Source organism: Anopheles stephensi, chromosome 2 (assembly GCF_013141755.1).
Source record: "Anopheles stephensi strain Indian chromosome 2, UCI_ANSTEP_V1.0, whole genome shotgun sequence".
NCBI lineage: Eukaryota > Metazoa > Arthropoda > Insecta > Diptera > Culicidae > Anopheles > Anopheles stephensi.
The window spans coordinates 44,088,020-44,114,891 of NC_050202.1; the positions used below are offsets into that span (position 1 = coordinate 44,088,020).

At 45.4% G+C, this 26,872-nt stretch overlaps 2 protein-coding genes across 7 annotated transcripts; one reads left to right on the plus strand and one right to left on the minus strand.

The window, feature by feature from the left end:
• Positions 1-419: 419 nt before the first annotated feature.
• Positions 420-24,942, plus strand: LOC118507566 (PDF receptor). 6 transcript variants are annotated; one of them, XR_004905671.1, is made up of 12 exons: positions 420-1,591; positions 17,417-17,848; positions 17,921-18,028; positions 19,924-20,084; positions 20,260-20,363; positions 21,949-22,108; positions 22,551-22,771; positions 22,932-23,001; positions 23,082-23,351; positions 23,439-23,590; positions 23,699-23,955; positions 24,106-24,942. XR_004905671.1 is itself a non-coding variant. In XM_036046189.1 (12 exons), exons 2-12 carry the CDS (start codon positions 17,680-17,682, stop codon positions 24,116-24,118), a joined length of 1,605 nt encoding a protein of 534 aa, XP_035902082.1. In that variant the 5' UTR covers positions 420-1,591; positions 17,417-17,679; the 3' UTR covers positions 24,119-24,942. The 6 variants fall into 6 exon arrangements, 2 of the variants coding, with proteins under 2 accessions (XP_035902082.1, XP_035902080.1); XM_036046189.1 differs by having other exon boundaries at positions 23,687-23,863; XR_004905668.1 differs by having other exon boundaries at positions 421-1,591; positions 23,687-23,955.
• On the minus strand, positions 12,911-14,581 carry LOC118507567 (rRNA methyltransferase 3, mitochondrial). The gene is made up of 3 exons (XM_036046190.1): positions 13,771-14,581; positions 13,229-13,670; positions 12,911-13,154 (listed from the first exon to the last, which is right to left on the minus strand). Exons 1-3 carry the CDS (start codon positions 14,522-14,524, stop codon positions 12,986-12,988), a joined length of 1,365 nt encoding a protein of 454 aa, XP_035902083.1. The 5' UTR covers positions 14,525-14,581; the 3' UTR covers positions 12,911-12,985.
• Positions 24,943-26,872: the final 1,930 nt, after the last annotated feature.

Consider the following 26,872-nt stretch of genomic DNA (forward strand, 5'->3'; position numbering starts at 1 on the left):
AGGCGGAAAATACTATAACAACAAACCCTCTCTCTCTCTCTCTCCCTTTCCATCCCCTCCTTCTCCATACCGACCGGATGCACCAACGAAGAGGATGCCAAACGTATGCCTCTCGGTTACTCTCGTCAGCATGAATATACCCAAGCCGGGGCCAGCATCCAACTCCTGGCGGTGGGATGTAGGAGGATGTATAAAACATTCACGAAATCCGAACTGGCGAACCCGAACAGCGAAGCCGAACCGGTTCCGGTGTCGACGGCGACACGCGGAAAAGCGATCTCACGGCGATCCATTCGGCTTGCCGATGGGTGACTTGCCGGTTAGAAAATCCGAACTTTTCGCTCCGATAAGATGACTCCATGACGATGCTGCTCACGCTGTTGATGATGATGATGCTGATGATGGTGAGGTTGAGCATCAGCTTTCCAACGGCTTTCGCAGTGTATAGAGCATCGCGAACGGCCGTTCCGTCGTCAGTCAGCTGCCGGCAGTCAGCGCGAGCACAGCACGCGTCATCATCGTAGCGTCGCCGGACCCGCCACACCACCCTGTCTCGTGCCCGTCGGTCGGTTATCGAAAAGTACGTTTGATTGGAGTCCGTGTCCCGACGGCTGTGACACGTCACTTACAACTCGGTTCGTCACGCACGCAACGCGCCCGTTAACGGCCAAATGAGTTACGGGTTACGGGCGAGGCAGGACTGTTCCAAATCGTGCCAGCCCGTGTGATGTTTGCCGGTCTCCTAGGTGGTCGTCGCGGTGTGATGAAGCACGTTCACCTGGCAATGCATTGCTTGAAACGTGCCGTGCTGCCCAACCGCGTCTAGTGCCACCGCCAGTGTTCCCGCCCGCATTGCGATCCGTTTGGCAAAAGTCCTGGAGTTTCTTTCTTACACTTTTAATTCAACGGTGGGAAGTTTCCTCGCAATAGGCGAGGCATCCGGGGAACGTAAGGCCGGGCAGCGAGTGAAGTTTCTCATTACGAATCTCGAGTGTGCAATAGTGTGAAGCGAGAAAAAAAATCCCAAAAGTACACACCCGAGTACGCCCGCGATACAGTGACAGGATGGTGGATTCGCCGAACCGAAAGTGAGATGTATAGATGAAGAGTTGCAAAGTTTGTGCCGCAAAGTCAGCTATCCCGCGGACGGACGGAACTGAGCGTTGCGTGTGCAAATAAGCCCGAAGACAACGAACAAAAGTGTGCAGTGAAGTTAGCATAAGCAAGAGAGCAACGTGCGAGAAAAAAAAAACCGACGCCAAATAGCGAATCCGGATCGCTGATCAATTGCAGCGGAAGTGCGCCCAACAGTGTTAGTGCCCCCGACAAACCTCGCGACTGTGCGCGGACTTTGTTTTGCAAACGATAGCTACGATAGCTATTTGAAGCAAAGAGATCATCGGGTCTGCAAAAAATCGAGAATCGAAAAAAGTGGTTCACAAAAATACAACCGTGTGTGTCTGGTCTCAAGCTCAATTCTGCGATACGGATACCGTACCGTACCGAATGGATAACGTAGATCCCGGTCCATAGGAGCATGTGTGGTTCGCGCTGAATTCCTAGATGCTGTTAATTAAAGGTGGTGGTGCAGGTTAGTACGCATCCATGCCGGTGCCAGGAGAGTATCAACCTTTGCGAGTCGTGTGTGTCCAACATCGTATGATGTCATGGTATTATTGCTTGAAACGTTCTTAAGAATAGTCCAACTAGATATACTCCGGGTATAGCTGTGTTCACCTCGAAGGCAATGGTACCCGTTAGCATCCGGGATTTGTATCTCAGCTGGTCTCCGGTTAAATTATTGCATCGCCATCAGCATCTCAAGCGCACTCGTTGCGTTGACACTGATCTTCCGAGCTCCACAAGTCCTCCCGGTGCCTATCGTACGGTTCCAAACGATCTCCGCCCCGTCCAGAAATCCCCGTTTCCAGTTTCTGCTTTCGAGACCATGCGATTGTTGTGATTGCATAATTAAAACCTGTGGTTTGTCCGTAACGCAGAAAACAATAAGCGTCTCCCAAGTGGTGCTCTAGCCGGAAGAAGGCGGAAGGTTGCTTTTGCAGCTTGGCACCGCACCGCACCGTGGTTACCTGGCCGCTTAACTTAACGTCTGGGCTTATCCAATTTCAACCCTCAGCCCGATAGAAAGCCTGCCAGTCCATCATTGGCCACACAGATCGACCACAGATGTACACCGGCACACACACACACACACACCGCACGTTAAGCCGCAACAACTTGCCAGCGTGCGTTACGTAGCCACCCTGGTGCCTTACCGCCAGAGACACACGCACAACGCTTGTATGCCAGTTAATTGTGACATTTGCACGCGCACAAATCTTCCCGATGCACTGCGAAAACATTCTCAGCCACCGTACCGTGCCTGTCCTGCCCTTGCCCTTTGCCTGTGTGGGTCGTCACTACTCAAACCGCTGCCGGGAGATAGGATTACTCCCATTGTGACTGCATCCTGACGGTGTGTTGCACGGGTACCATCCGAGAGCGTTTAAGATTACCATAAGCCCGCGATTCGGACTGAAGCTCGCCCCAAAAGCTTGCCTACTACTTGTTGTTGCGTTCTGGCGGAATATTGCGGAGGTCGTAATTCGACCGCATACCTTCATGGGTTAGTGCGCGCGTAGCTCGGAACGTGCCCTGAAGCATCTTTCGCCTGTTGTAGGGTTGTATTGATTCAGGCGCAGCAACCCCTATCGACGTCGACGCGTTTGGCAAATGTCACCGACAGCCGTCAGTTGCGGAAAGCAGCACTGCCACCGCCTGTCCGGGGAGTCAAAATTCAATAAATCCATCTACACCACTCGACAAGCTCGAACTCTCCTCCCACACACACACGTACGCAGACACGGACGGATTACTGTAGCTACATTTGCCTAAAATTCTAGGTGATACGGGTTTGGGCAAAGGTACGTACGTAACCCGAAGTGGCTTGCCGCTCACGGCGTAGGTTTGGCAGTTATGTAGCAATAATATTAACATACACGTTCAGCGAACGCACGATCGACTTCGTACCGTAAAGCATTCGAATGTTCTCAACCACATGTGATGCGACGCCTCGTTGAGCATTTGAATGGTTCTCAACTCACGCAAAAAAAGGACGAGCTGGGCGAAAAAAGCAGCTTCCCCAATGTTACGGCACGTCTAACCTTTTCAAACCTGCTATTGTTTCAATCGCGCGACGTTACTTCGATGGCGCTTTTGTACGTGAATATTCGTTGAGTTTCGATAGGAGATAACTGTTCGTTGGGCTTGAGTAGTTGCAAGGCTCAGTTCTTACCAGTGTTGCCAATGTTGGCAGGAGTACAAGTGAAAAAAATTGTTTCAATAGGATTCTTTTCAGACAAACCATTCTTAAAATCCGCCCCAGTTACTGTTACTGGATTGCATCTGACCGTTCCGTTTTCTATATCCTATCAGTGCCCAAACATCGTGGCCGTTTGCACCCACAGTGGAAAATTGGGCGATGGTGAAAAAATAAACAACATACACACACACACATACAGACGCAACAAATCCACAGCTGGCGGAAATTCACTGTTGTTCGATGCTGCCTCCCCCTTTATCATGCTGCCCCGATGACCTGCTTTCTTATCTGTACAATCAGCGGTTCTACAGCATCTTTCACTTGTGTGTTTGACAAATTGTACTTTCTTTTTCCACGTTCCTTGATTTTATTTTGTTTGTGCCCCTACACATTTGCCGCATCGAGACCTTGGTCGAGTGCTTCCAAGTGAGAGGCAAAATGAACTATTGACTCTAAAGCATTTGCGCTCGTTGTTTACCGAAATTTATTTTTATATCTATATGCTGGTTAAGATTGTTTGCGTTCCGTTGTTTTCTTGACCGTTTATCTACTTTGGATGTGGGTCTATGGATGATTGAATGGTTTACATTAATTGTTATGCCATTTATTCTTGTCAATTGATAAAATTCGATACGTTCGGATACGATACGATACGGGTTCCTTACAATATGTTTTCTTAAAACGCAATTAGTCATGAGCGTAACACATTTTTGAGAAAAATGGGATTTGATCCCTGGTCCTGCCGTGCGAAGAGCTATTCATGGTTATTTTAAATTTTTATGTATTCCGCTTGTTCTTAGTCTCATTCTTAGTTGCTACTCCATCTTGGATACAGCATTATTAGATACGAACCTCAGATTTGTCCAACAAATACTACCGGTCTCTTAGGGGGTCTGTTGAGAGTCTCTTCGATCGAAAATTTGCTTTCGGTCATGAAAGCCGAAATGTTTGAGGTCACGCACTTTTTTGACATTGTTGTGCTTCCTGGGAGACTCGGTAATTTAGAGAACCCCATACTCCACAAAAGGCTTCGTATAATATCGATGAGGTAACAATAAGTCTAGGAAGCCAAAAATGGCAGGCATGACCTGACAGATCGTTGGGCCAAGAAAGTAGAAAGAGATAATATCTCCGCTTGGCCTTCGATTCTAGTCAGCTCTTTCGATAAGTTAGGGGAATCCAACTTTCATTCTGCTTAGGACCTTGAAGGGACTTTACCCGCCACTGATTGTGCCTAACATAGACGGTGGACTTAGCGTATCAATGTTCATCTTGTCTAGTTTTATTCTACCATTTACACTGCTGCCCGAAACTTTGTACCCTAGACTCCTTACTTACTTACTTACAAGGCGCTAAAATCGTTTAGCGGTCTTGGCTTGTTGCAGAAATTCTCGATACCACTCAAGGTCTAACGCCACTGTCTTCCTATACAATATCCTAGTCTTCTGAACGGCCTAACAGTGTTTTACGGGCTGGATCGTCCGGTGCTATTCTCATCACTTGACCAGTTCACCTGAGCCTGACAAGTTTTATTCGCTGCATGGTGGTGATATAGCGCCTTCATTATCGTTCTACTCACAAGGGTCAAAAATCCTTCTGAGCATATTCCTCTCGAACTCGGCATAGTCAGCCTCAACAGTTTCAGACAAAGTCCATGTCTCAGAGGTGCATATGAGTACTAAGACTATAAATATTCTATGCAACCTCAGCTATATCTGCAAAGAAGTTATCTCAGGGGATCCTAGAGCTTTGTCTACTAATGAAACAAACATCCTTGGTTTTCTCGTAAGTTTTTGGTGGATTAGGAAGTTAAGGAGGTTAGGAAGTTAGGTGGAAGGATCCCAAACTACTCTTGTGTGACAATAAACCCAATTCGACGTTTAAGTCTTTCTCCTGAACGTATAACTGATGACCTGTTTGAAATTCCTTGCTCGGGGATATAACTCATAGAGGGAACATTTATAAAAAAAAATGTTGATCGCTAGCCCACAATGTCTTCGATTGAAAAATCATGAACCTTAAATCATTTAAACGTTTCCAAGTATGTAGCTGTCATATGAGCTTTCAGTGTGACTTAAGTTTTACAAAGCCGGCCGAACTCGCCCGAGTAAGGTATAAAAAGGCTTGCACGGTTCGGAGAAGCAAGTGTCTCAATACCTTGTACTACTCTACTCTGTAACTTAGTTTTAAGCATTACGGCCAGGCAGGCCGTTCTTGTTGAATAAAAAAAAAACAGTTTTCCAAAGCGAGTCACGATACAACTCACATCGTTTAAAACATACACACACATCCTTCTGAGAATCGTACAAAGGCATCTTAATTTCATTCCATTAAAACCAACATCAGATATGTGGCATCCTTTTTCATACACGAAAAGGATACATAAAGTGCAAGGGTTTTGGCTTTTTCATATCTCCAATCCGTTCTTTACAGCTCATTTCAAGTAGTGTATGGGATGAAAATGCAATCTCCAACCAACCTTCAAAGCATTCCAGTGCACAAAAGTAAATAGTTAAGCACATTATTATTACTATTGTTTTCTTGTTGTTATTGTAAACAGTCGGTTCGTTCAGCGCGAAATCCTCTGTTATCCTCAGTTATTCGAGGCATAAGGTCTCTTTTTTTTCGTTCCACAACCTCGACTCAACATCAGAACCGCAGTCATAAGGAAGCCTAAGTAAGCAGGCTAGATTGTTCACGTTTGGCAGTAGAACGTGAAAGCAATCAAAACGCTTTGGCAAAAGTTCAACTATATGTTTACAGCCCCCCAAAAAAGCTCATCGTTTCCCTTGGTCACTGTAAGTGAGTATGTTAGCCTAGCTTCTAAAACTGAAAAAAATACTTTATATGGTCTGGCTAGTTTTCATCAATTTTAAAGCACAGCTCTTCCAACGAATGAAAAGTTTGTATAAATGTTCTATGTGTTTACTATGTAAACTTCAGAAATCAGAGGCCACCGCTGGGTTCAAATCTCAACTGGATCGTTGCCGCTTACAGCCAGCACTCACTAACTGTTAAGTTCAAGGATTTGTGTTTCAAATCATGTAAAGCCAGTCATAAAGCTAGTTAGAAAAGAAGAAATAAAAACGTCGGGAAAAAGTATCGAACAGGCAGCATATTTAAATATACAGTCCAAATACGGTTCTACTAAACACACAAAGTTTTGCAGCGCACCGAAAGGTTACAACAATACTTTGCTCACCCGTGTTACCATATGCGAATGATTTGATTTGAAAGTTTAAACCTCAACCTTGGCTGTGCGCCCTTTGCCCAGCGTTTCATTAACCGGGCTGTTGCGAAAGGATTCGCCACTACCTTTATTTTAATGAAATTTTAAACATACTTATCTTTTGTGACCGTCACCCACCCGACTCAGATTTCTAAGAGGGAGAGAGAAAACTAAAACTGCCATATCTGTCGTCGGCATAATGTCAAGACGATGGACACCTTTTCTCGAAGCATATGGCCTTAATGAAATCAAATTAACTACAACCACTACTCGATACCGACCGTTTGAGATTCTTAGAAATTAAGAAACACCCAACACATCCCACCGTTCCGTGCTTCCGTGCTCCGGGTGCGTTTGCTGTTTGGGTCGACTGGCACCGGGGCTGAAATCCAGCTAACGCCACCGTGCCCACCACGGGGATATTACATTTCCCACATTCTTTGATCTTGGAAGCGCATTGCAATTAGATGATGAGATGGCAGCTGCCATTGCTGATGCTACTGCATCGGCAACAGCAACCTCCCCGATGACATTGAAGGCTGCCGCTCTCCGAAATGATAACCGACGATCCGTTGTAAAGCGTTGCACCAGGTTGCAATGAAAACGGTGCCGAAGGTCAACCCTAATGCTGGCAGGAAGGAAGTGAACATCTCTTTTTCCGTATCCACCATAATGCGTCATTTTGATCCAATGACACAAAGTTTATGCGTTTTGGATTTTTAGTTTTTTTTTTTTTGTTGGCCAAAATACCAAAGATCCTACCGTCAGATCTGAAACATCCGGCAAAGGATGAAACGATGGAGCAGTTTATGATGATCGTTCAGCAAAAAATCGCATAAATTTAGTATGTGTAGGAAATGTGCCAGGTGCACTAGCCATTCATCATGCCGGCATCATGCGGCAGCCATAAACAACCCACAAATTCCTCCATTTTTCTCGCCTTGATGGACGTTTTTGAATCCACCGTTTTTGTGTTCTGTCTACATCCCTCGCTCGGGACAGAAGAGTTACGAAAAATAAACAAACATTAGCAAAAATCGCGGTGGCAGATTATGCTGTTGCCCACCCCGCCCGAACAACGGAATGGATCCGGAATGGATCGATGAGACGATCAGATTTTAATACCGATAACAAATGAATATGGAAATTTGGGGCGCTTTATCTGGTGGCCCCGTGCTGAAAAACATAATGGATGACACGGCCGTCGTACCGTAAATCACAAAATTCTGAACACACACACAGTTTTACTATCCAGCGCTCCAGGCCAGGATGATGGACGTTGGAGGCCACCGGTAACGGACAGCCGGGCCATGATAACATTTAGATTTACATCTTCGCGTGGTTGGCCGCGGCTGAACTGTGCACAAACTGCAAGTTCTTCAAGCGTCGCCACGTGGGAAAGTGCTGTTCGGTGTCGGACACATTCGCACACACCGGCTGAGGGTGTTTATGTTCGCGCCTGCCAGGCGCTAGCAGCAATCAATTTCAAGTGTTTTCCGGTCGGAAGAAAGTGGAATTTGTTTACACGTTGTCGAATCGGTCCGGGTGGTGGTGATGGAGGGATTGGCTGATTTGTTCCATTAAACGTGTTCACACATAGTCATCATCGTCTGTGGTCCATCCAGTTTGGTGCACACGCGTTTGAGTAGCAAATACGCGAAACGAATGAATTTTCTCGACGCCACACGCAGTCAGAACGGTTCCCTTAGGATTTGTGACTCATTCAAAATTTTCACCAATATTTCAAAAACCATTTCTACTGCTTACATCCTGCTAACGTGGTGTAAATTATCTGACTATAACAAGAATCAACATTATCCTCCAGGGCCTTCGTATTGGTCCGCCCCAACAACAAAAAAAGGAAGGCACCACAGACAGTATCTTCTCGCCAACGCCTACAGCTTTACGACCCGAGCAAACTTGGGCCGCAAACTTTTTACTTTAACTCGTAGGTAAACAGAAACGCGATACGATAACTTTTTTCCAAATCCATCCGTGCCAGTGACGGGACAGTGCTGGATGGTCTAATTTCGGAAGGAAAAGAAGAAATTGCTCCGCCGAAAAACAGCAACATCCATCCGGTATTTACACCCGAAAGGGCACTTGATTCTATGCACTACATAAGCTTTCCTGCACGGATGAATGAGATTAGATTAAGTGAACAGTTTGGAGTAGATTAAGCGAACCTTTTTTTTCTATTATCAGCAATAATTGTCTACTAGCGAACACTTTTCTTTCATAATTGTCTTCAATTAAATGACAGTTTTGATGTTTTTTAGTAAACTTGTAATGGTTTTATTTTCCGATAATTTGTTTGATTTTGTTTTTTTTCCAAAAAGTGTTTTGATGGCCCGAAGATCGATGGATCCTTATAGCTAAAGCTGGTTAAGTATTAATTAATCAATTTACAATCTGATTGTAGTCGAAAGCAGCAAAAATAAAATTATAATTCAATTGTGGTGCCTTGTAATACACCTCGGAAAGAAGTAACCTATCTATTATTATGAAACATTCATTATTATGAGTAAACTTTGGAAAAAGAAGCGATCTGTTGAATTCTCCCTTTTTCAGTTACATCTTCTTCGATACTAGATCCTCCAAAGGTCTAGCTAGAGGTAGCTTTTCGGAACGGTCTTGTGGCTGTGGCGATAGTGGTGCAGGACTAACTATCTAGCTGTTAATAAAATCAAGTAACTGAGAAACAGAATTGGTGGCAGCCCAACACCTGTGGAGGTTGTAGAGCCGCGTAACAATAATAGCTTCTGTGTGCAATATCTCAGATGTTTGAAACATGTAACAATATTGAGATTACTAAACTTAATTCTGGTTGTTTTTTTTTTTCAATCATGAATGACGGCCTGGCCGTTTTACTATTAATGCTGCTTGTAACTCGATATTATATTTAAGGAGCTTTAAGGAACACACTTAACAAAATTCCTCAACGACAAACCATACATTCGATCAAATACACAAGAAAAGACTCGAAATTTGACACGAAAATCGACCGAACTCACGACAAGTTAAACGTGCGATGCTATGAAAAGTGAATGAGCAGATGATTTAACATCCTCTGTAAATGCGGCCTTAAAAGACGCATGCAACATTAATGTCATTCTCAATTTTTCGCCCAAATAATATTTAAATTCAGATGAAAGCAACGAATTACGCTGTCCACCGTAATGCCGTGAAAAGATGCAGAGTTTTTGCCAAAGATGTTTTTTTTTTACACGAAATAGTGACTGGGTTTCAGCTCATGTTTGTTTCAGTAGGGGTTTTTGCACTGCCAAAACAAAACTGAAGTGGTCTTTGGATTTGGTTGGAAAGCGCTGTTTATGTTGCAAAAATAGAAAAGCTTTCTCGGAAACGTTTGACTACATCTTCGTTGATGTATAGCTGTGCTTGTAGTAACGATATAGACGGTTAGTACTAGTAAGCCCGATATGTTTAACCAAACCATCAGAGAGAGTTTTTGTTAAGAATGGCCGAAATCCAAAATAAGCTATGTGTAAGTCTTAAATGAAAGACATATATTTTTAACATTTCCTTTGCAAAAAGGAACTATAAAATGTGGTTCCCATCGCCTTAGCTTAGTCATACTATATCAAGTCGCGTGACGTTAAATGCAGTCTGTATAATCCCATGCTCAACTCATTATTCATCATTCACAAATACAAAACACAAAAAAGTTGTGCAACAAAAAACACTCCTCGCGTCTCTAGAGCGCGGGTGTACAAGGTTTGGCTTTGAAATTTACAAGTTTGGTATCGGTATTATGCAAGCCAACATGAAATGAGGTAAACAGTTCTTGGAAATTATAATTACAACTGCAAGCAGCAAGCGTTCTAGTCCTACGAACAAATTTACCATTTTGTTCCAGTAGATAAGAAAGTTGAATTACGGATAATATACTTATCCTATGCGAGGTAAAATTGTCTTAGTAATAGAGCTTCGTTTATTGTGTTCTTAACAACATAGCTTTTAGAAACGGAACCAGTACAGCGAAATATTTTGTATGATTTTTGTTTACAGTTTGAAACAAGTATCGATTTTAATACACAACAATGAAGATGTCGAAGCTTTAATTTATCAGAAAAATTATAACAATTTTAGCGAATCAACCACCACTTTGTAAAATTCTCCCAGCACATTGCTCATTGCTAATCAAAAATTCACTTACACAAGTACCTTGTGCATCGATTGCGGTTCTACATTCTTCCACACAATTCTATTGAAGGTTTTCGCAAACGACACTCTTTACGTTGCGATTTGCGTTGGAAAGCTCTTCTGAGAAAAACACCAAGTAAAACGTCTGGTAACCATCACCCTAGGGCCAATTTGACTATTTGACTACTAATTAAAAGAATCTAATCAACGCGATGGTTCTTCAACGCTCACTTCTTCACCAATATTCAACGCATAAAGAACCAATCTGTAGTAATTAGAAAAGAAGAGGAAGTAATTTGCAATTCATAATCGTTGTATGTCACCTGCTGTGTACTGCGGCATGCAACCTCGGCTGCCAAGTCTAGCTCATGTACCAACCATTTCACGTCCATAATTTATCGGTTGCGGCATTGTTCAGCTTGAGCTGGCAAGCCTACTCTAGCTGCATGTGTTGCTGAGCGAATTCTATTATTTCCCCTTGGAATACGAGCATTTCAAAGCCGCAACTACACGTATGCATCGTGATTTCGACTCTCAGTTCTCGACCAAGAAAATATTCATAAGCGTGCACTGTTTGCCCACCACCTGTACCGCCAATTAGACCAAATTGCATGCGTTAACTTGGTTAAAACGTGCAAATTAAAAATCAACCAAGTGATACCTAGGATTGTTGTCGGGAAATCCATTTATAACCTTCTCAAAAATTACTTGGAAATATCGGTAGAATAAAGTATTTTAAAATCAAATATATTCGCGTGCTAAACAACGATCTTTATAAAATTCCTTTCCGGTTAGACAACGACTGGCACGCGATTCGCACGCTTTAAACGTAAGCGAAACGTATATTTAATTACAGAAATTGTAATGCATTTCAAACGTAAGCGTGCTACACACAGCGCCACGTGCTTATTCGATGGAAATAGGTGTGTTTGATCAGTTCTACACCTGTCTTAAGTCTGATGGATGGATGGATGGGTTTGTAAACTAATCTTAGACTTGCTCGCAAACATGTATATCTATAGCAAACGGTTAACCTGGGAGACCTGCGAGCTAACCCCATTCCCGGGCAGCTTATTTGCATTGTTAATCATCGTTTACGTTCTTGTTGAACTGTATCGCATATTGCATCGCTAATTGGCTACGGTATATGTGTGTCAAGTAAATTAAGGTATTCAAAGTTATGGTATATGCTAGAAGAGAAATTAGGATGAAATAAATCCACCGATAATGGAGAAGTCCCAAAACGGGGAGCTACCGCTTTAAAAAGAACATTTCTATCGATTCTTTAAATTGTTGCACCATAACTTGTGTGACCAGCATTTGTTTGTCTCGTAGAAAGAATACGTTAGAATTCATTACCAAATGTCGCACAAACTGTCGCCATCGATCTGTGTCACTGGCCCACGCACGCCACTGCACAGTTATGACCGGTCAGGACCGATCAGTTTGTTTGCGCCGTTCCCTTCCGTAGCGTTATGTGAAGCGAGAAACAAAACCGAACCCGCCAGAGCGACGCAACTGCATTGGCAGATTGATAAATATTGTTTTGCAGCTCGTCAGTCTCAATACTTTTGACGTGTTGGCTTTGAAAACTCGTACCACCGATAAACGGGAGTCCGATACCGAGTAAAAACGGTGGTCAATCGGTTGTGTGATTGGAGTAAAACATAAATCCGACAGCCGAACACTTTCTGCACCCTGATTGTAAGTCTGACGACAAGTTTGAGCGAAATTGCCAAGATTGCTAACGGCCTTGGAACAACATTGTAAAATTGATTGCAGCGAAAGTGTATTTGAATCAAACGGATTACAGTTGTAAGCTGAAGAAGCCTTGTGAAGTGTTATTAAAAGCATGTGTCTTACTGATTGAACAAATATTGTATGCAGTGGTGAGTTTAATAGAGAGCGGCCGGAGTAGGAGGAGTCGTCCAAAGTGTGCCTTGGAACTTTCGAAAGACCTTTTCCTCGAAGGGAACTTGTAATCCTAAGTGTCTGTCTTCCAACGAATCTCGTCGACCATGGGAAATCAGCTTCCATCATCGTAGTCTCGGTACTTTGGCGTCGAGCACACAAGGCCCAAACAAAATAGTTGCAAGAGTGTCACGCAGAGTCATTCTTGTCACAAGCCTCCTGAAGACTGTTCTATGGAGATGGGAAATAATCGTGTCATCACGAACCATTAACATCGCGTACTATTACAATGAATATGGTTTATTCACTACGGAACATCTAACACCTTTGCTCTCTTAAGATTCGTCACCCTTCTTCTCCTAAACCGTATTTTCCATCTGTAGCAAAGATCGCCTCATTTCGTAAAGAATTACGCTTAATGCTGATGCTGTGTTAAGACTTTCAATTCCATTCGCTAGCGGAATGTGCGCCACAAACTTTCGCTCCCGTTCTCCTTCCTCTCCGCTTTGCGTTAGCTGATGAATGAAGCTTTAAAAGAAAACAAAAATATCAGCAATATGTAGCCTAAAATAAAATCATCTGCAACCTTCAACCATACTTACGTCCTAATGTCTTCGCTCACTCCATACGTTTCGCCCCCGATTACCAGCACCACATGATCCGCACAACCGTAATCGATCTGATCATACTGTTTCCACTGGAACCCATTCCGCTCATCGGTCGGTTTCTTGTTATCGGCCACCACAAAGATCGAACCGGCACGCGTATGCTCCGGTAGCTGCTGGTACGCTTCGATCGGGCCATAAATAGGGACGCGGAAGTGTGCCCCAGCACCGCCGCGCAAGCATTTCAGATCCCACGGATGGGCACAACCTTTTAGCAGAATTACTTCCTGTACGGACACGGCAGCACAGCTGCGTATTATGCTGCCCAAATTATTCGGTTCACGGATGTTGTCGCAAACCACCGTCACCGGAAGTCGTTTGCTGCCCCGGGCGTTACGGGCAACCAGCTCGGTCAGGTTGGCAGGTTCCGAAAAGATGCCTGGGATGAAAGGGAAACAAACAAACATCATAATTACGCGCCGATTGTCCCGACTGTCGTTTCGTTTCATTCAGATTTAAAAGTGTACTGTTCGCTTTACCTATAAGGCCCGGACTGGTTGTTAACGATGACCACTCCATCATGGTTTGCCGTTTAACAAGAAATATGGGACAGTTTTGCTTCTTGAATTTGAGCCCAAGGTCGGCCAGCAGCTTCACATCACTCGTCACGATCGCTTGCAAGCGCAAACCGGCCGCGTACCCATCCATTATCAAGCGTCTACCCTCCAGCACCAGCATCTTTTCCCGCTCCCGGTATTTGCGGGATCCGAGCAGCATCATCAAATCCCGGTGCCGGTCATCATTCGACTGTAGGATGGTGTACCGTACCTTCAGCTGCTTGTCGTACCGCTCCTCCGATTCACGCGAATCCTGGTACCGGTGCTGCAACATCTGGAGTGTATCTTTCTCGATTGCGGTTTTCTTGTGCGCTGGTTTTACGCTCTCCTTCAATTCATCACCCGCTTTACGTTCCGGTTTCAGCTTAGATCGGGGCAGCTCTTTCAACAATTCTGAAACTTTTAAATTCGGGATACTTTTGCGATTGTTTAGCAACTCATCTTCAGCACCATACTCCACAGACGCATCACTGTGTTCGACTATCGGTTTCTTCACCGGATTGGGTGATGATTGTTGTTCCGGCGACGGTTCGCTTACTGGCCGAGAACCACGCGGTACAAATAATAGCGGAGAAAGTTTCTGCTGCACACAACTGCCTACGCCGAACTGTCGAAAAAGCCGTACACTAGTGCTTGTTACTGCACAAAAACGCATCACTTTCCACGTTCGAAACATTTTAAACACTAAGGCGTTGTTGCTGCGCCGCCGGTACGCGAGTGAATGTAAACAAACGTAAACAAGCTTCACCGACAGGCAGAGTAGCGCACGTGTGCGTGAGAACTGTCAAAAACATATGGTTCGTTTCCCGTTCGTGCCTACAGCGAACTCTAGCGTACAGTATCGGCAACACATGCACGAAACATTACCACGTGGTAGTGATGCGGTTTTACTTTATAACGCGTATACATTGTTTCACACATCGCTATTTAGTTTGTAATGAAATGTAATGAAAAGCTATTTAGTTTGTAATGAACTGATTCATTTTATTGAATTACCCCATTTCCAAACATTCTCAAAGCTTTTGGAGTATTTTCAATAGGCAGCTCCGTAATTTAAGGAAAATACGATGTAGCTTGGACATAGAAGTTTTAAACACTCCAAAACCATTTTAATTTTTTTTTTGTATTAAGTATATAGAAGAATATAAACAGCGTTTAGAATATATCTCTAGGAATTCTGTATGAAAACTACAGTATTATAGAAATATTTGTCCAAGAAATCGTTTAAAAAATCCCGATAAGACTCTTGGAACAGCCGGCAACCCGACAGTATACTTAGTGGCCAACAGTTGTCAACCATTGTCAACCCGAAAGGACTCGCTTAAAATTATTAAACTATTAGGACTATCTCCCTGTCCTCTGGACTAAACCACCATCAACCGGTAAATCAAGTAAAAAAAAAATCACAATCGGCAGACCAAGACCCGAGGAGTTATAGAGCCAAAGAAGAAGAAGACACTACCGGCTTGGAGGTATCGGAGACCTGAGTTTTATAGTACTAAGTGTAGTTCAAATAAAACTAAATCAATGTTATCATGTTGGTCTTCTAATCATTACATCAGCATTTTGTAACCCCTATCTACTTCTTGGCTTAATAACCTGCTAAGCCACATTCGGTAATGTAATGGCTTACTAGATTTAGTAAGCCATGAAAAAACGGATGACCAACATCCGAAAAATTATCATGTTAGCCGAGCAAACCGCATTTTTGTACATCCTCCGTTTGCCAGATTGAGCAGATTTTGTATGAAATCAGCTTCCTCACACTCCTTGACAGACCGCGACGTTCGCGCCAAACGCTGCCGTCCGAAACTCGCACCACCCTAGATCGAGGACTGTTCCTGGTATCGCCTGATCATATCGAGGTCATTCTGGTGACGGGAGAAAATGAAAGTTCCAGCATTAAATTCAATTCAAAACAAAAAATAAGCACTCATAATTTAAATTTTCAACCTATTATCAATCACTTTTGGCCGACAGACTCTGCCAATTTAATGTCAAGCCTTTAAAAGAACAATCCGACGTCACCATACGTTCTTTTCTCTGGCTGTTCATCAATTCTGGTGGATCGTTTCATCAAGAACGCGTTCTGACACACTTATGCATGAACATGCTCATTTGTGGCTGCTCATCGATAATCAATTTAGCCGGATCCCTATGATAGATGATCGAGAGAGAGAGTGTGAGAGAGAGAGAAGGAAGAAGAAACAAAGCCAAGGAGATATAAAGCACTCATGTCTAGCTCATGGTTAATGAGCTTTTCACAGTGGAGATATCTCGCTGACAAGGACATTTTTACGTTCAACGAGTATGGGATGGGCATGAATGAAAACGGCAACGGTATGAATGAAGATAAGCTTTAACATTTTTTGCTGTCTTTCGGTAACGCAGTGCCGTGAGTCTGGGTGGGAGCGAATTGTGAAACTTAATATAATTTTATCTAAGGATAATATTACATTTTCGAAATGCATTCGTTACATTCAATCTAATTATTAAAAGCAAAGATCATCTGTGTCGTTCACTGAGGGGGAAAAAAGAAGAAACTTAATCCTCCGTATCCTTGATGCCAATAAAGCATGAACCTTCTGGCCGAAAAACCGCAGCACACACAAACCAACCAGGAAACTATTGATTAAAGAAGTATTTTTCTCAAGTCGTTCCACGCTTTCGCTCCCGTTCCCGTATCCCTCGTCTCCCATCGTCCCTCTGCCACTTCGCCCGGCTCCACCCCGGTTAAGTTTCAATGCACCTTCCGGTGCTTTGCTTACCATCGGATTTGGATTGTGACGACCCTCTCTTGTGCCCAGCGCCAGCGGGGAGTATAATAGCAACTGTTGATGACACTTGAAATCATACTTCAAAAAGTCCTGATTTTGCAGTTTCCCTTTGCAGCGAGCGACTCTGGACGCTCCTTTGCGAGTTTCATTATCCTCTCCATAATATTATTCATCGTTGCCTTCCGAACCACACAATGAGCCGGAGCGAATGGATGGCAGTGATGTGAAGGTTCGCGGCCAGTTACTTACCATTGTGAGCCCGAGCCCGCATCAGGAGGACTTGGGCTCCATTGTTGGTAACCAGTCAATCTAAAAGGCCACACACAAACACACGCGAACACACACACACGATGGTAAACGGGAGGCCGATTAAGCGTGTTGAACGAGGCTTACATGAGGCCACCGATCCTTGGCGCGGACTATGGCGCCATTTTGTCTCTGTCCTCTTAAGTCTGCGAAAGGCTGACAACTTTCACTGGCAGCAGCAGTGCCCCCTACAGCGTTTCACTGGAACAGGCATGCAACTATGCAGTTGCACACCGTACATTTCTTCTCACGGTCATCGCTGCTAGCCACGTGCTTTTCTTTTTTGTTCAACCCCATTCCGGTCGAGGTCGACAAGCATTCGCGAATGGATTTAAGTATACACCACGAAAGAAGCACCACGAAAAGCGCACACCGTGTGATAAGCACGGGAGGTTTCGAATCATCCATCCGGTGGATGCATCACGATGGTAATGATTTTTTCGCCTCTTCTCTATTCTCCCTTCTTTAATTGACACAACGGCCAGTCTAGACGTACGGAACAAGTTGAGCACTCTCGGCCGGTGATCCGCAAACAAAAAAAAACTCCGAAGCAACAAGGACCTGCCATATCGCGAAAGCGCACCGAGTTTACGAGCTTCAAAATTGCGGAAATCATTCACACGAAAGTTGTTGGTCGCGGTCCCGGTCACCTTTCCTAGCCAGCGGGAGCCAAAACCGAAGCGGAAAACCCAGTCTTGACCCCAGCCACGGGAGGTGTGTTCCAAAAATTGCCGAGATATGGTCCGCCATGGTGTCAACAATCGGTGGTCCTTCTACTGTCGCTGCTGCTGCTGCTGTGGCAGGTGCTGCGGGTGCGGCAACCACTATCACCACCACTGATGCGACACAACTGTTCATCAACACAACGCTTGACTCATGTGCCCTTAAATATGAAGAGTTCGTTATACCGACTACAGGTAAGCAAACCATACAATGTTTGTGTCCCATCCTTTATGTGAGGTTATTTTCTCTCACTTTCTTACCGTTAGTTCCTTACTGCAACTGGACCTGGGATAGCATACTATGCTGGCCCCCAACGCCAGCCAATTTGACAATAAGACAGCGATGCCCTCCAGCACACGGAATCGATACCTCAAGTAAGTGTCAACTGCGGCGAATTTGGGGGAATTTGTGGGGCGAGAACTCTCAGGAGTGAACCCCAAAATCAGGGACACACTTCCACGCGGATGAAAGCATCGTAAAGAATTACTCCTGGTTTGTGACCTCTCTTGGCAACCATTTAGGCGCCATTTTGTTGGAGGTAATAAGGGAAGGTTGTTATGTGGGAAATGTTTACCCTAATCAGATTTAAATGTAGCCAATATGATACGCGGCAAATGGGGAGTGGGTCGTTCTAATATGCTAAGTACATTAATCCTTGCATTCAAAAGGGCAACAGTATCTGGGGTGGGATGTATCCCACCACCAGCTCAAACCCGGCATCATTTTCCCAAGAATAAACGAACCCGGTCCCGACCCGACACATGCTGATTTCCCCGATGCTCCTCAATCCAATCCGATGGCAACCATGCTGAAATGTAAAATGGCATTAGCAATAAAAAGAAAACCGGGCACCAAAATGGGTGCTCCATAGTAATAAACAAAACCTCGCGCGGTCTGTGGTTTTAGGCGCAGGGAGGGAAGTTTTAGGCAGATTAGAGTCCCATCCTCGAGGCGGCGGGGGAATGAGATTTTGTTTGTCAGCCAAACAAGGTTGTGGGGGGGTTTTGAACAAGGTTTGGGATCCCGCGAACAGGAAATAACAGCGAAAAACCTCAAACGCGCTCGATATGCGCTTCTCCTGGCAGGCGTACGAACGGATGGATACATCCGCTTTGTCGCTTTCAGTTTGATTTAACGTAACCCCATTTTGTCGTATGCAGGCTTAGAGAGAGAGAGAGAGAGAGAGAGAAAGCGAGGCATAATGCAGAAGAAAAAAATGGAAGCTCAGCACAAGGATATTTGAATGCAACCCCACTCGTTTGCTCGAACATTGCGCAACCAAAAACGCAATCCAACCTGTTGCCCTCCCCAATCCCTACGGGGGACTCTCCTGAGGACTAGAGGTGTATAGTATTTCGCTACACGCTACCGTACACATGTTCCGTACAGTCGTTGCGTGACTACGCCGGCTGTTGGATGCTGGAGAGGGAAAGATACAGATCCTTTAGTCACAGAATGCTGGGTTGGAATAAGTTGGAGTGGCTGGTCCAGGGTTTTTGTGGGTTCTCAGCCAACAAGTACACACATTCACAGCATCAAAAACATAATCAACCGATCGCGGTCATTGATTATCCTCCCGGAAACATCAGTGGGATCGGTTTATCGGGACCAAACTTCCCAAAAGGTGTGCCTGATTAATTGAGATCATTCGCGGGGTCTACGTTTTGCCACAACGGCGGTTAAATCGGGTCGGGTGGATGGATGTGCGGCTTATCATTTAAGCCGCTATGATGAGCATCGTTACGTAAACCTTTACGTAAGCTGATTTCTCGTCCTGGCGACGTTAGTACGGATGCTTTAACAATAGCCTTAACAGCAGTGTGTGTGTGTGTGCATGTTTGGAGCGGTGGAAATACCACTCAGCTCTGCCGTTCGTTTGCGTTGCGTTACTATCTTACGCAACCCGTTCCGATGGGGAACTCTGTCCGATTTGGACGACAAACATTACGAAACAATGTAACGTGCAGGTATTCTTAGCCGTTACGCTAGCCTAGATGGATGGGTGGAAGGCTCTCCACCCTAACGATCATGGTGCAACCCGGTGCGGATATGAATAAGTTTACCAGGTACTAACAAACTTTTCCCGGCACTAACATTGGAAGGATTTCTTTTAGTACACAACTTACGGGCGGGCACACGCGTTGCGTACTCTACACGATTTGCAACAGCCTTATACAACCGAACAACCGGTAATACGTATGGCCGTCTTCACTGACTCTTTGCTTATTCTATTTATTTTCATCCCCACTCGCTTCACCACGCGCGCCAGAGTTTGCCGAACGACGATGCAGTGCCGAGGGACAGTGGGAAGGTAAACCGGGCTCCCCGTCGAACCTCCACGGATGGACCAACTATACGCCCTGCTACAGCCCGGAAGTTATACAACTGTTTAGAAAGCTTTACGCCGGCGGGAGCGACGATGAAGCGAATGTACGTACGCGAGCTTAGTGTCTCCCCGTGCTAAAGACCCGCAGCCCAACCGTCCGGAACACTAAATTGTTCCTTCCTTCCTGTTGCGATTCTGACCACCCCCAGCACATCTATTCCTGCTATTATTAGCTTCCCTGGATGAATGAATTTTGAATTTTAATTCCCTCTTTTGCAGGACAAGATTGACATTGCCGAGCGGACGCGTACGCTGGAGACGGTGGGATTCAGTCTTTCACTAGTAGCGTTAATTATTTCGTTAATAATATTTTGTAAATTTCGGTAAGTACCGCACATTTGGATAACAAACATTCTTTATCTTCAAGTTATTTATTTAAAGGCTTTTCTACACTTCTGGAATTCATTTGAGACATTATTATTCGACAGTTTTGAATTCCTCTTACGTGGCTCAACAACATCGAGAGGTATTAGCCTGCCTAATCTGGCTTCCCATGACTTGACTTTACCCCTTAACTAGATATTCAATCCTGCGTGTCCGGAACCTAGAATAGTACGGGTCGTATTCCTAGATACAACGAGTTCGAGTTGACACGTAGGTGCAGCAAAGCAAAACCGTAGGTTCAGATCGACCCATGGCTGCAAAAGTAGGGTCAACCTGGGGATGCAGCGAGTTCGAATCGACCTGTTCGGTCTAATCCATGGGTCGTTTGGAAATTGTTGCACCCATGTGGGACTACTAACAGCTGTTTATTCATTCCTGTGTACGAGGCATGCTCTTTAATGTTTTTGAATGAGACCAATTAACCAAACGTTTGAAAATCGTGCGGTGATATCTCACTCACTCAAGTATCAGGTGATACTCAATCAGGTGAATAATATATTCACCTTAATCCACAATTGATTGCCAAATTCAACAATTGTACGGCCTACTCCGGTGTTTCGGTTGGAAGATGGAAGGAAGATGGTATAAACCCGGGGTGGTGGTGATGGGTGATGAGTGGTGGTGACCGGGAAGAGGACAATAGCGACCATTGGAATATGCCGAACTATCGGAGGGAGGGATTGGTCCGGGCTCTAGGTCACGCCGAACAAGCCACGTCCCCAGGGTTGGAAGGGTATGGTGCAGATCGTCGGGCAGTTCCAAGTAATCGCGTACCAGATGGGAAGGTAAGGGCGGAAGGCTTGGGAGAAGACGGAAGGAAGGCAACGGAAAGTTAGACTCACTGGAGAACACTGCAGAGTGTCGGAATGTCGAGGACTCCAAACCGATTCTGTAGCTGAGTGGTCTAGGAAGGCTTAAATAAACCGCTCTTCTATCTCCGCTACAGCTTCTAACCTTTCTCTCCTTATTGGTCTCCATCGGGGGGTACAGCCAAACACACGATGAGTTTCTGTAGCGATGTCCAGTAATTTTTACATTTCTGATCTTTCCTCCATACATCTGTTTGCATACTCCCCATGCGCAAATCTTGCCAGTTGGTCAGACAAACTGAACAACAATCACATTGCAAATTTTCCCTAATTGTTTACATGATTCCAATATATGATTGCAAAGCTCCAATCTTCCACTTTTCAAGTTTAACAATTCAAAAATTTCACCAACTGGAAAAAACCCCTGTATAGCAGCAGAGATAGGTTAATTGTCCTATAATTGACCAACTTTTACAGTAGGTGGACAGTCTCCTTTGGAACCCCATCTCCCGGTACGTCAAGTCAAGGAGGCCAGTAATGGTAGGTTAAGACCTCTCGAGATCCTGGTCTTGTAGCAACATTAGAAAACTTTTAATTACTGACTTAAAGGATGATGATTCTGACGCTGCATGTCGTTCTAATTATTTTACACCTCAAACACAACGCACTGGTCGGTCCAACGATTAATCGGATGTATCTGTCCTCTCGTCCCCAGCGGTCTTCGCAACAACCGGACAAGAATTCACAAAAATCTGTTCGTGGCCATGGTGATACAGGTGGTGATCCGCCTTACCTTATACATCGACCAAGCGATCATACGCAGCGGTGGCAAAAAGTTCGGCAACGAAAGCTCTCGCCAAGGAATCGATAACACTGTAAGTAAATCCGCACGTGTGGACTCCACACCCGTCACGCATCCGTAGGCCACGCACGGGGGGCCGTTTGGGCAAACATTTTACAAATACGACAACAGCAACAGCACAGCACAAGTGGCAACGTCAAGAACACAAAATATGCATTGGCCCGTTCCAAGTCTTCCTCTCCCTGGTCTACCATTCTGGAATGCTTCCCTTTTTTCCCCGATACCCTTTTTTCCCCAATCCCTGTGCCATTCTGTGTTTGTCCGCGCGCGTGTGTGTGTGTTTGTCTGTTTACTATGCAAATTTGGTGTGACTTTGAGCTCTCTTTTGTGGGAGAAAAAGAAAAGATCAAACAGCATAATCCGGCCTCCTGTTGCAGCATACGAGTTTGCATTGATACATGTCTTCTGATTTCTTCTACCTCTTTTACCGTCCAATCCCCAATTTTCTCTGTCAGCCTTTCCTCTGCGAGGCGTCGTACGTGCTGCTTGAGTACGCCAGGACTTGCATGTTTATGTGGATGTTTATAGAGGGATTATATTTACACAACGTAGTGACGGTTACAGTATTCCAGGGACGGTTTCCACATACGCTTTACGCCATCGTGGGCTGGGGTGGCCCGGTCGTACTGACCGTCATCTGGGCCATCACAACCGCGCAGTACATCCGGCAGCAGAAGTAAGTAGCGGGCGGCCGGATGTGCCGGCCGAATGGGCCCGGCGCCTCCGAACCGAGTAAAAGCGCAAACAATCCTACGCACGGTCCCGCATGGATTGTGCCGTCCTGTCTGGACGCTTCTCGGAACTCGGAACTTCAATTTCGTTCTTGCCTTTTGCAGATGCTGGTGGGGTTACAACTTGACGCCTTATTACTGGATTTTGGAAGGTCCAAGACTAGCAGTAGTCGTGGTAAGGTGCCGGAACGTGCCCAACGTGCTCGATTGATTGATTGCCCCATTTCCACTAACGTCCCGCGTTCTCCGTTACAGTTGAATTTCATATTTTTACTTAATATTATAAGAGTACTGATCGTGAAGCTGCGCCAAAGCCACACCAGCGATGTGGAGCAGGTGCGGAAAGCGGTCCGGGCGGCGGTCGTCCTTGTGCCATTGCTAGGAATTACCAACATACTCAACATGACCCAGGCACCGCTCGACAAGACGGCGCTCGAGTTCGCTATCTGGTCGTACGTGACGCATTTTCTCACCTCCTTCCAAGGATTCTTTATCGCACTGCTCTATTGCTTCCTGAACGGCGAGGTGCGTACTACTACTCCCCACCCATGGACCGCTCCGACGGACGATTTTACCTTTAACACGTACGCATCCCCCAAACTGTCTCCCCAGGTACGGACGGCACTTATGAAAAGTATCAGCGTATACCTGTCGCTGCGCGGCCACCACGACTGGGCGGTTCGGAGGCAATCGCTCTTCTCCGCCGGCTATCCTACCGTGCCGGTCAACGAAGCACCACCGAACGCCGCCGGGGACACAAATCGGTTAGCAATTTACAGCCCGTACAGACCGTCGGACAGTCATCTAATACCGTGTCGTGTGTGTGTGTGGGTGTTTTTTTCCTTCTTCCTTCCCGACAGCAACACCAACAGAAATGCCGCCAGCAACAATCTGCTGGCAAGTGCCAACAATCATACCGCCAACGGGGGCATGGCCGGCAGCAACGCGAACGGTTTCCGATGTGGCTGGTTTAGCCGCTGCTTTTTAGTACAAAAACACACCAACAACCCGTCCGCTCCGGAGCCGGCCCCACCTGAGTCAGTTGTGTTCGATATTTCCGACTAGTTTAGCCCCGTCCACGTGTTATTTTGATTTTTTTCTTTCGTTTACTTTGGTTGAGTTTGGATTTGTACGTACCTTTTACTTTTACGCACGATTTTACCTTTCGTTCATATCGCTCCTGTGCAACAGTGCTCATCAATTACCCGTGTTTTATGTCTCACTCCACCCGCATTCATCGATTAGCCCAATCAATCTAACGGCCCGTTCTTCATTGCAGAACCAGCGTGTGATGGCGGCTGTCGGAGCACGTGCGTAATACACCGATCCATGAGACTATAAGTAACTAGTAAAGCTTTACCCCGATGACCGTGCGTCACCGGAAACCGGAACTGCTATCAGGGTAGCCACGCACCAATTGCGACACGACTGTCACTAGCAACTAGTGGCAAGCGGAAACAACAATTTAACAAAAAACCAAGAGAATGCATAATTTTATATAAACCGACGAGAATTGCTCTGCGCGAGGGAACACTTTACTAAAGCCACAGCTACTCTGGGAACTGGGAACAGCAGGAGCAAGAGCGTATCAAATAAGCGTACGAATCGAATTTACCCGAGTCGGTCTGAGTGTGGCATAAAATGTTAAACTATGTAGAGAGGGGGGAACCTGTGGGGGACTTGGGGAGGGAAAGAGAGAGAAAGTATAAGTGTTGGATAATTAAAATGGTTTAAAATGTTGCTGCTCGCGTCGTTTGATATACATAACGATACATATATATATAAATCTATATTTTATCAGGATAACAAAGCGGAGGAAGGGAGAAAAATTAGGGGAAGCGCCCTGAAAAGCTACTGTAATGTCGATTGTTTTTTGTCGATTTCGTAACTGTTGTAACGTTGTAACGCGTGCCAGTGCAAGCATGCTGCAGCGATGGATCCCTGCGAACCAGCAGCCAGCACAGCACAACACAGCTAAACATCAACGTCAACATGGACGATGGGGCACCCGGTACCAACACACTCTTTAGATTGAATTTATGTGTAACAGCAAATTGCAAATCTAAAACGCATGAATGAATAAATGCAATGTTGTCGTCTGTTTTTGTACCTGTGACTGTGGGTTGCTTACTTTTAAAGACGTTTCAAACTTGTTGGGAATCACATCAACGTCATACCTTATCCAACTCCAAGTTAGTACGACTACAATTCCAGCCGTGGCCGTGCTGCATAATGACCAAATCGTACAATCATTCATACTTATCTAGCTGAAATAGATCGTCCCCTAGGCGTATCTATACTTGACAACCTGACCCCTTGACCGATGTGGCCTTCTCCGCCGACAATATATCCTGGTAGATGTAGCACCTTAGACAACAAAGACTTTTGAAAGATAATGCTCCTTAGTAGTCAGGCCTCTTGGAGGATATGGCCCCTTCAACAAATAGATATGATACGGGTGGATGATGTTCGTTGAACGACAAAATGTTATAGAAGACATAACACACAATGTCAATGGTAGGTGAGTTTTCTTGGAAAATGTGATCTTTCATTATTATTATTATTATCATTATTATTTATTCCAAGGGACCGCATGAGGCCCTCTTGAACCGGGATTTGACATAAAATTACAAAGTGCACATTACATGAATAAACGCGGACAAAATAAATTGAGTGGGTCGCACACCACGAATGCAGTTTAAAAACGCTGTGCGCGACATATCCGGTTGGTGACGATCACACGCGACGTTAAATTCGCGGCACATGCATAAAAACGGATCAGAGGCGCCAAATTGGGTACGACGATTCCACGTCGAGCAACGATCTAGCCCGGAGCGATCTCGGCGGGACGTATAGGTTGAGGTCAGCAAGAAGCCCCGGCGAGTTTGTTTAGTAATCCCGCAACAAACAGCCTCTGGGCGTTGCAGTTCCGTTGATCCAGCAATTCGAGGCCCAGTAGCGCACAGCGTCCAGCGTAGTCCACCTCCACCCTCCAGAAGCGCAGAGCGAACCGAGTGAGTTTGCGCTGGATGGATTCCAGCCGGGCCAGCGGACGAGCAGCGGATGGCCACCAAACTACTGAAGCGTATTCCAAAACCGACCGCACCAAAGAGCAATATAGCATTTTGATTCATACCGGATCAGTGAAATCGCGAGCTATTTGTTTTAGTAAACCGATCAGTTGGTTGCCCTTAGTGACGACGTGCTCCAGCTGGTTGTGGAAGATCAACTTCTCGTCAAGGAGCACTCCCAAGTCCCTGACACAGCTATTGCGCTCAATGGTAGCACCATTTAACGCATAATCGTACACTAAAGGGCACCGCTTTCTCGCAAACGTAATGACGACACACTTCTCGACGCACAATTCAAGACCATTCTTCGAGCACCAGGACAACTGGTAGAACGTGCACAGAGTGGCTTGAAGGCGGAGTTGATCAGACCGGTTGTGGATCGGTAGGAATAGCTTAGTAGGTGTCCGCGTATAGTAGGTGGCTGCCAGCAGGGAGCACCCGGGTTACGTCGTTGACGAAGATGACGAACAACAGCGGTCCAAGGTTACTTCCTTGAGGCACCCCCGAAGAAGCATCGATGCGGCGAGACATATGCGATCTCACTTTAACGCGATATGATCGACCGGCAAGGTATGATCGCATCCAGCCCAGCAGCTGACCGGGTAGACCAAGCGTCTGGAGCTTGGCGAGCAGCAATGAGTGTGGGACGCAGTCAAAGGCAGCTTTGATGTCCGTGTAAACCGCGTAGATCTGGGATCCGGCATCGATGGTTCTGTGGCAGAGGCTGACGAATTCAACCAGGATCTTTCATACGGAACGTTATAATGGTTTCAATCAGAAGATGTGAATTCTTGCAACACGAGTTCTCTCGGCAAATAGGTCCATTTAAAACTAGATATTTTGAAACCGTCTTTTGACCCCTTGGACTATGGAATCCTTCAATGACAAGGTTTCTTGGTAGAAGGGAACCTTCGACTATACGGCTCTTGGCAAATGCAGTCTTTTGGGCGACTAGACCCTTTAGACGACAACTCT

Bases quoted from the DNA above. Each gene is read 5' to 3' on its own strand.
- LOC118507567 (XM_036046190.1), bottom strand. From the start codon at position 14,524: ATGTTTCGAACGTGGAAAGTGATGCGTTTTTGTGCAGTAACAAGCACT. The intron at 13,671-13,770 runs GTAAAGCGAACA...CTTTCATCCCAG, and splicing joins AACCAGTCCGGGCCTTATAG to GCATCTTTTCGGAACCTGCC. The intron at 13,155-13,228 runs GTAAGTATGGTT...TTTCTTTTAAAG, and splicing joins GTGAGCGAAGACATTAGGAC to CTTCATTCATCAGCTAACGC.
- LOC118507566 (XM_036046187.1), top strand. From the start codon at position 17,680: ATGGTGTCAACAATCGGTGGTCCTTCTACTGTCGCTGCTGCTGCTGCT. The intron at 18,029-19,923 runs GTAAGTGTCAAC...CACGCGCGCCAG, and splicing joins ACACGGAATCGATACCTCAA to AGTTTGCCGAACGACGATGC. The intron at 23,352-23,438 runs GTGCGTACTACT...CTGTCTCCCCAG, and splicing joins ATTGCTTCCTGAACGGCGAG to GTACGGACGGCACTTATGAA.